Source organism: Cherax quadricarinatus, chromosome 55, assembly GCF_038502225.1.
Source record: "Cherax quadricarinatus isolate ZL_2023a chromosome 55, ASM3850222v1, whole genome shotgun sequence".
NCBI lineage: Eukaryota > Metazoa > Arthropoda > Malacostraca > Decapoda > Parastacidae > Cherax > Cherax quadricarinatus.
In genome coordinates, this window is record NC_091346.1 from 8,235,651 (window position 1) to 8,245,975 (window position 10,325).

Here is a 10,325-nt window from a genome sequence, read left to right on the forward strand (position 1 = left end):
TATTTCTTTTGCTTTCCACTTTGAATTTTTATTCTCACAAAAAAAATAAGATTTACTGTTATGCAGACTACTGCATTAGTGTAGAAATGGTATAAATAATATCAGCGCACTTGTGAAAGAATATTAGACTTACCAGTTGATGTGTATTGGATGCTTGGCATGATTTGTTTACTTTTGAACTTTGGTAAAAATCAAACATTTCTGCTACTTTGAGCTCAATTTCAAGGTACGTACTTTTCATTGTAAAACCAGTTAAAAACATTTCAATTTCTGTAATATGTCTTCCATTCTATAAAATGAGACAAGAAAACTAGAATACAACAATAAATACCATATGAAAATACAGTGCAAAGTCGCTGTTTTAATCCAAAAACACGGTCAAAGTTTTTTTTTTATTATTATGCACTGTGTGCTGCAGGATTTTTTTTTATATGGCACACACTGACCACATAGACCCATTCTTTCATATGTAGGCCTACCAGCTTTCTCTCACTAGATTTGAGGGCGCTAGAATTTAGGCGTACTAGTACGTCCGAAACCCCCAAAGGGTTAAGAGAGAACTAATGATTGAAACTATATAATAAAGGGTTACTTTAGTTTTTTGAAAGGGAGTAATTCTTTAAATAACTTTTTTTTTTTTTTTTAAGAACATCAGCTATTTTGCATTAACCCTTTGAGGGTTTCGGCCATACTAGTACGACTTACGACCCAGGGTTTTTGACGTACTAGTATGCCTAAATTCTAGCGCCCTCAAATCTAGTGGGAGAAAGCTGGTAGGCCTACATATGAAAGAATGGGTCTATGTGGTCAGTGTGTGCAGTATAAAAAAAAATCCTGCAGCACACAGTGCATAATGAGAAAAAGAAACTTTGACCGTGTTTTTGGAATAAAACAGCGACTTTGCACTGTATTTTCGTATGGTATTTATTGTTGTATTCTAGTTTTCTTGGTCTCATTTTATAGAATGGAAGACATATTACAGAAATTGAGATGATTTTGACTGGTTTTACAATGAAAAGTACCTTGAAATTGAGCTCAAAGTAGCAGAAATGTTCGATTTTTACCAAAGTTCAAAAGTAAACAAATCATGCCAAGCGTCCAATACACGTCAACTGGTGAGTCTAATATTCTTTCGCAAGTGCGCCAATATTATTTATACCATTTTTTACACTAATGCAGTAGTTTGCATAACAGTAAATCTTCTATTTTTTGTGAGAATAAAAATTCAAAGTGGAAAGCAAAAGAATGTAAGAGGGGCCTTGGGACATGACTAATGAACAGAGGAAATGTCATTTTAGTGCCAGGAATGTCTTTCTTGTTTATTCTGGACCCTATTCGGAAATTGGCATCTTTTGAAATTTGTGTGAAATTGTCAAAATTGCTAAATTCTGACCACTGTACTAGGTAGTTGAAATTGGTAAATAGGTGGTTTCTTGCACTCATTCGATAGAAAAAATGGAGTTCTAGCGAAATATTCATGTTTTTTGTCGACTAGTACAGTGGAATTGCCCAAAAATAGGGCTCAAAGTGGGCAAAATCGCCGAGACTGCTAACTTCGCGAGAGCATAATTCCGTAAGTTTTCCATCAAATTTCATACTTTTGGTGTCATTATGGCCAGGAAAAGATTCTCTATCTTTTCATTAGATTTTTTTTTTTTTTTTTTTTTTTTTTTTTTTTTTTTTTTTTTTTTTTTTAAATTTGGCCGACCCTGAGAACAAGTTTCGGAGAGGGCCTGTCGACCCTCAAAGGGTTAAGGCAGGGTGACCTAGTGAAAGAAAACACCACTCATGCCTTAGCTGTCTATGCAGAAGAGAATGGATATCACTGTTCCCATGCGCAGAGTTAATATTAATTATTTCATGAATTCTTATTTTTTATTTTGATAAATTAGACACATGTGCAACTCTTGGGTATCTCTATTGATACCCAAGAGTTGCACATGTGTCTAATTTATCAACATGTCGGTTCTCTGAACCATTGATATATTTTTTTATTTTAACACTGGCTGTCTCCCACCGAGGTAGGGTGACCTGAAGAGGAAAAACACTCACAATCATTTACTCTATCAATGTTTGGCAGAGGGGTGACAGTGATAGTGAATTACACAACATTCACAGCCCATGCTTTGCACCCATATAAGACTTGGTACGACTAGACTCATACATTCTCCCTTTTGCCTTTATGAATAATGTTCTTTGTCTCCACAGATGCCTCAGTGCACCACCCATTTTTTTTTTCCCTCATCAGTTCAGTAATTTGCCTCGTCTTTCATAGACCCATCTGCTGACAAGTTCACTCCCAAATATCTGAACACATTCCCTTCCTTCCATCTGATATACTCACTCAAGTGTTTAAGGTGATCTTTACCATACAATTGCAGGTCCTGTGTTTCGCACTTTTTGCTGGGAAGTACCTGATTGTGTTCCTCGTGGTAGTTTCATGCCACTGGCTTGCAACCAGCATACTTGTCCTCATCCAGGTGAGTTCTTGTACAGTACGTGGACATAGGAGCCAAAAAAAACAATCCACATCTGATGTAGCTCTAGAGTATCAACCATTTCTGTATAAACAATGTATCATATTGAAATAAACTTGTATTATATAGTTAATTATCTCAACTTCTCTCTGCAGTATACAAAATAACTTAATCACTCATTGTGCATGAAAGAGGTCTGAAGATTCTATAATAAAGTAAATGGGATTATAACCAGAATGTAGGAACTTTTATGCTTGTTAAATAAATGCAGAGCAATTTGGAAGATGCAATAAGCAATAATTAAGACGAAACATTACATATACAGTACAGTGGAACCTCGGCTTACTAGTGCCCCACCATACAAGTTTTTCAGGATATGAGCAGTCGCTTGGTCAAATTTTTGTTTCTGGATATGAGCAAAAATTCAGGATGTGAGCTTTCCCCTCAAACAACTTTTTTTTTTTTTGGACCTCCAGATCTTACAAAAATAAAAGTGAATATATAATTGTAGCTCATTGTTGTGATGTATTATGTTGGTTTTACTGCTTAAGACTATAACTGCAACAGAAATAATAGTATTTCTTACCTTTAATTATTGGTGCTGGTGTTTGTCGATGATTGTGAAGAGAGGGGAGAGTTATGCTGTGGCCCTACTGGGCTGAGGTGGATGGTAGAGGTTCTGGTACTGAAGTCGATGGTTGTACTGGAGTGTGCATAAATACTGTAATGGATTTCTGCTCTGTTTTACCTTGCAGTACGTTATACAACCAGTAAGGCATCAGCTGCTCTAGACACTGTTTCAGGGTCCTCTTCAGTGAAAAAGTCTAGCTTTAAGTCATTCAGTAAGTCAGTCAAGTCATTCAGTCAAATCAGTAAGTCATTCAGTCAAGTCAGTAGTCATTCAGTAAGTCAGAGTTGATATTAGTGTCATATTCAAGTATTTTGTCCTGGATCTTGAGAGCAAGAATTCCGTTGGAATGGATTAATGGCATTTCAGTTAATTTAAATGAGGAAAATTTACTCAGCCTACGAGCAGATCGGGATACGAGCAAGGTCATGAAACAGATTAAACTCATAAGCCGAGGCTCCACTGTATGTGTTAGATCCCTGACAAAACTATCTTTTAAAATGTTTCAGTTGTGGAGTCATTCACAGTAGTTAACTGCATAAGAAATCTTAGTCTGTCTAAATCTTAAGTAGTATTTAAGCATTAGGAGTTGTTTGCCTGAAATGCATTGCATACTATTGGTTTTCATTTGTGCCTACCAATGCTTAACATGTAAACTTCATTATTTTGTACTGCATAAAGAAATTAAAATTTGTATTTGTGATAAGCAGCTATCATACTGGGTATGATGAAATATTCCACACTTAATCATCTTGACAGTGTTTAAAGTAAGGAATCCAGAATAATTAATAAAAAGATTACAGATTTTTTCCTTAAAAAAAAAAAAAAAAAAAAAATCTTTTGTCCAGATGTATTTTAGTAAGTGGCCGGGTGAGTCTAATATTTCTATATTGCCCCTGTAAACTCAAATAGGTAATTATAACTGGCATAAAACATCCTAAAACAGAAAGTTTACAAACATCACTGCAGTTCATTCATAAAAGAAACTGCTGCCCTGAAATTTTATCCTACAGGTACATTCGACTTTTTTTCTATTTAAAATATTTTTCATTTAAAGTGCCTTAATGAACCTGAGACACTGTTGTATGCATATAATGTTCATGGACAGCACTAAATTCTTGCTGTACAGCACTGCACACCTGTGGGAAAACAAAACACTCTTTGATATCCCTCGTGTCCATCTCTCCCTATGCAAAAATGCTATGCATATAAAGAGCCCTAAGATCTGGAATTCATTGCCTGAAGATACAAAAGGGCCCCTACCTGCACACAGTTCGAAGCTCTACTTAGAAATCACCTCATCTCCCAGAATTAACACAAATGCTATATATTATCGCCAGCATCAACTCAAAAATTGCCAAATTTTATAAGATTATTTCAAAACTAAAATGGTCTCAATCTCATTAGGTATAATGTGCTAAATATAATACTGTAACTAGTTATTCAACTACTTGTTAATTTAATTACTGCTAAACCACTACTACCTCTGTTGATACATAAAAAACAATGTTCAATTCGAACCAACTATGATGTGTATGTCTAGTATTAAGTAATCTGTAAAGCATTAGGTTTAGCATGCCCGAAATACCTCGGCATGATAGTGACTTTCTTTGCACTTCGCAAATCAATATTGTAATAACACATTGTAAACTATGCAAGAAAATAAACTCATTAAAAAATTGTAATGATACGATAGGAAACAAACCACGATATGAATGGGGATTGAACTCGCGATAGCCCAGTGGCTAATATGTCAATCTGGAGTTTTATGACTCGCTCATCACGAGTTCAATCACTCCCGTACCATGGTTATGAATGAGCAATTTGTTTTTTGCATTTTGCATTTTCCTACCCAACTAAAGATTGTTAGTGGAAGGGGAGGTTTCTGATAATAAAAGGCTGTTAATATTATTTTTTTATATTATTATTAACACACTGGCTGATTCCACCAAGGTAGGGTGGCCCAAAAGAAAAACTTTCACTATCATTCACTCCATCACTGTCTTGCCAGAAGGGTGCTTTACACTACAGTTTTTAAACTGCAACATTAACACCCCTCCTTCAGAGTGCAGGCACTGTACTTCCCATCTCCAGGACTCAAGTCCGGCCTGCCGGTTTCCCTGAATCCCTTCATAAATGTTACCTTGCTCACACTGCAACAGCACGTCAAGTAATAAAAACCATTTGTCTCCATTCACTCCTATCAAACACGCTCACACATGCCTGCTGGAAGTCCAAGCCCCTCGCACACAAAACCTCCTTTACCCCCTCCCTCCAACCTTTCCTAGGCCGACCCCTACCCCGCCTTCCTTTCACTACAGACTGATACACTCTTGAAGTCATTTTGTTTCGCTCCATTCTCTCTACATGTCCGAATCACCTCAACAACCCTTCCTCAGCCCTCTGGACAACAGTTTTGGTAATCCCGCACCTCCTCCTAACTTCCAAACTACGAATTCTCTGCATTATATTCACACCACACATTGCCCTCAGACATGACATCTCCACTGCCTCCAGCTTTCTCCTCACTGCAGCATTCATCACCCATGCTTCACACCCATATAAGAGGGTTGGTAAAACTATACTCTCATACATTCCCCTCTTTGCCTCCAAGGACAAAGTTCTTTGTCTCCACAGACTCCTAAGTGCACCACTCACCCTTTTCCCCTCATCAATTCTATGATTCACCTCATCTTTCATAGACCCATCCGCTGACACGTCCACTCCCAAATATCTGAATACATTCACCTCCTCCATACTCTCTCCCTCCAATCTGATATCCAATATTTCATCACCTAATCTTTTTGTTATCCTCATAACCTTACTCTTTCCTGTATTCACTTTTAATTTTCTTCTTTTGCATACCCTACCAAATTCATCCACCAACCTCTGCAGCTTCTCTTCAGAATCTCCCAAGAGCACAGTGTCATCAGCAAAGAGCAACTGTGACAACTCCCACTTTGTGTGATTCTTTATCTTTTAACTCCATGCCTCCTGCCAAGACCCTCGCATTTACTTCTCTTACAACCCCATCTATAAATATATTAAACAACCACGGTGACATCACACATCCTTGTCTAAGGCCTACTTTTACTTGGAAATAATCTCCCTCTTTCCTACATACTCTAACTAGAGCCTCACTATCCTTGTAAAATCTCTTCACTGCTTTCAGTAACCTACCTCCTACACCATACATCTGCCACATTGTTCCCCTATCCACCCTGTCATATGCCTTTTCCAAATCCATAAATGCCACAAAAACCACTTTAGCCTTATGTAAATACTATTCACTTATATGTTTCACTGTAAACACCTGGTCCACACACCCCCTACCTTTCCTAAAGCCTCCTTGTTCACCTGCTATCCTATTCTCCTTCTTACTCTTAATTCTTTCAGTAATAACTCTACCATACACTTTACCTGGTGTACTCAACAGACTTATCCCCCTATAATTTTTGCACTCTCTTTTGTCCCCTTTGCCTTTATACAAAGGAACTATGCATGCTCTCTGCCAATCCCTAGGTACCTCGCCCTCTTCCGTACATTTATTAAATAATTGCACCAACCACTCCAAAACTATATCCCCACCTGCTTTTAACATTTCTATCTTTATCCCATCAATCCCAGCTGCCTTACCCCCTTTCATTTTACCTACTGCCTCATGAACTTCCCCCACACTCACAACTGGCTCTTCCTCACTCTTACAAGATGTTATTCCTCCTTGCCCTATACACGAAATCACAGTTAATATATCATCTGTAAACTGCATTTTTGCATTTCTTCTCAACAGCTCCTGTGTTGCCCAAACCCACTTCGTATAGGAGCAACTTTCACACACGACATTAGAAGTGGTCCCTGTAATCGACTGGATGATATAGCCTTCAGTGCAGTATTTGGACTGATTTTACTCTACACCTTTCTTAATGTTGGTGGCAGGTCTCCCAAAATCCAGGCTGGTGTATACCATGCTCTTAGACTTGTGGAGGAGGCATGCATGCTGGCATTTTGGTGAGTAGCACCTGAAGTCAAAGAGTTAGTTTAATTGTTTATTGTATAGTGCTTCCATTACCTATGCGAGTACTTTAATGACAAGCACTGCAGTATAGCCATAATTTTTGCTTCTAAAATGTAATTATGTTCTACTTAAATATGATTTAAAGGTCTTAATACGTAATTTCCAGTCTACATTGCTCTACATTTTTTTCAGGTACTTGGCAACAGATGGCAGCCTTTGGTACCACTGGCTACCACTATTGATAGTCTCTCTTCTCTGTGTACTGGGTATCGTATTCTTTTCCCTCTACTACTTTTGTGCTAACCCAGATCATCGATACAAGAAACATCTCTCTGTATAGCATTCAGCATCATAGTTGACTAAGGATTCTTTGCTTATTTCTTGCATAAAACAATTGAAAATTGTAGCATTTTATAAATAACAGAATGGTGTTTGTGCAAATACAGAATACAGAACTGATGACAGAAAATCATATCATTTATTAGTAAGATGGATATTTGTGGAAATGAAGCCTGTGACAAACTACTCACCGCTCAAATGTAGATATGTATGTAAACTGTCAACGACTGTTAATATTTTAATGGTAAATTATAATCGCCAGTCAGAAACACTGAAGAGCAAATTATCAGGGACATGTTAGCTATATCTTACTGGAAATAATTAATGTTTGGTATAGTATATTTATGAATAATGTATACTATTTTGTTGTAATGCCTTTTGCATTCACCATCAAAACTGTGTGACTGAATATGTTAATATATTTACCTGAATTATATCATTATTTATGTTATAGTTCCTTCATACACTAACACTGAATATTTGTGTCATAACAAGTGCAATAAAATATTAGGTTAATATGATTATTTATTATTGGTATTGTTACCTATGGCTTCATGGTCTCATACACATTGACAGAAGCACCAGCAAACATAAGAACTGAAGAGAGGTGTGAAGATTGGTGTTATCTACTTGTGAAAGTTTTATCAAAAGTACGAATGTGTTGTCACATTCAGAGGGTCATATTTGAAACCCACTTAAGTTTAGTTTCTCAGTGTGAGGATGTTGCTTCAATAGTTTAACAGCCAGTCAACATTTTGATTTGCCCATCTGTTTAAAAGCATTTGCCACTCATTAGGTCCTTAAGTTAATCACCTTCCTCCTTCCCTTCACTTATATCCATACTCAACAGTGCTTCAACATATTAGTGGAAACAGAAAGATTTGAATATACCATAGTAGGTGACTGTATAGGGGTTCAAATCTAGGTGTAAAAACCTATACCCCAACATGTTGAAAGTTAAAGATTAACCTGAAAATTCAAATTAAACAGCAACACTAAAAATTCCTGCCAATCTAGATTTTGCCATCAAATATTCCTGCAGCAGCTCATTTGTACTTTTTATTTTGCTTACAAATGCACAAAATGTGTTGATAAGTCTGATTACACAATGCTACCTCATTTGCACTGCCACTTTATACGTTAAAAACTTAATCATAAACATACGCTGCACTGTGACAATTTGGGGGTACCAAACATGGTCGTGAAAAAATGATATCTAAATTATGGCTGAACTTTAAAGTTTTTAGTAGCTATTGAAGCAAGGACCATGAAAACAGTGATACATTCGATAAACACCAAGCCCATAATAGGTCAGGTCCATGTGAGTGGTAATGATGAAGATAAATATAACCCTGGGTTGAAATCAAGACTGTGACAATGTTAGAGATAAGATGAAGATTTTAACATTACAAGTACATATTATGATGTTAGCTATTTAACATACAACTTTGGCAATGAAACCATAAGAAAACTGATGATAAACCAGTTTTTCAGGTTTATTATACTAAGCCAAACTACTTTTTACTACATATTTAAAGTACAAAAATATAAAAAGACTAAGGATGTTTTGTTACAAAAATTTCCCATTAGTCTTAATTTTGGTTTTAATAAATTTTCTACCTAGTGAGTCTACTGTAAATCATCACTTGACCAATAAAATTAAAATTGCCATAATTAGTTTCATGTAAGTAAAATTACATATTTGTGAAGGAATTGACATCAACTCTATCAAGTTAGCTTGCAAAATTTAGTTATGGTTTCATCAAACTATTTTGCCATATTTTTAGTAAAGTCTACCCCCACACTGAGAATTATTTTGCATATCTTCTTTCCATCAGATAACATGGTGCATTTCTGTGTTTCTGAACCAACTGAAAAAAAAATGATGTACTTGATCAGTTTTAAGTACAGTGGACCCCCGCATAACGATCACCTCCGAATGCGACCAATTATGTAAGTGTATTTATGTAAGTGCGTTTGTACGTGTATGTTTGGGGGTCTGAAATGGACTAATCTACTTCACAATATTCCTTATGGGAACAAATTCGGTCACTACTGGCACCTGAACATACTTCTGGAGTGAAAAAATATCGTTAACCGGGGGTCCACTGTATTAGACAAAATGTCAACACCAAAAAAGACGCAGTAATGTATAGTCAAAATTTTGCACAATATCTGTAAATTTTTGTAATTAACAATGTTGCTTATACGATGTGCGAAACTGATATTCAACTTTTGTAGTGAATTATGTTTTATAATTTCTAGGGGTGGGAAGGGGAATTCTAAATCATAAAACTGAGTTTTGATGAATTTTGAAAAACTTGTTTAGAAATGAACTGAAGATGTTATCCTGTGGTTCTTTTATACATTCTTTTTATACTATATGTAAATATATATATTAATCAGATTTATTTGTATTATTTATATACTTCTGTCTACTTTTTCAACCCTAAATGACAAATGTGTGTTTAGAAAGTACAGTAAAAGGACCACAATGGAAATAAGTCACTGACTTTTTCTTTGGGATATCCTGGGTAATTTACACATGTTACTATATATGATAATTGTACTTGTGTGTATCTGTACCTAAATAAACTTACTAATAAGATTTCCATGCTACTTTCACCTAACTCATTCAGCACTTTTAACAAAAAATTTAAATATATGTACTGTACAACCATACACACTTATACCCCGGGTGTATTTCTAGGACTAAGACCACAGGTGTCCAGCAGTATTCTTGGTCTGTCCGGTCTTTCAAGTGGCCGTCCACAACTGAGTCACGTAGTAGAAGCTATGAATGTATTTTTGTAACAGTGAAATGCAGATTATTCTGTATTTATAATATTCTCTTCTGCTTGCAGTA

General features: G+C 36.1%; 1 protein-coding gene across 6 annotated transcripts in view; it reads left to right on the forward strand.

Moving 5' to 3' along the window:
• LOC128698976 (XK-related protein 4) overlaps window positions 1–10,067 on the forward strand; it is a 137,075-nt gene extending 127,008 nt beyond the window's left edge. For all 6 annotated transcript variants that reach the window (XM_070096806.1, XM_070096810.1, XM_070096807.1 and 3 more), the window contains 3 exons: window positions 2,382–2,480; window positions 6,896–7,113; window positions 7,313–10,067. In XM_070096806.1, the coding sequence (XP_069952907.1) occupies window positions 2,382–2,480; window positions 6,896–7,113; window positions 7,313–7,460 (465 nt within the window). In that variant the 3' untranslated portion in view covers window positions 7,461–10,067. The remainder of the gene's footprint in view (window positions 1–2,381; window positions 2,481–6,895; window positions 7,114–7,312) is intronic.
• Window positions 10,068–10,325: the final 258 nt, after the last annotated feature.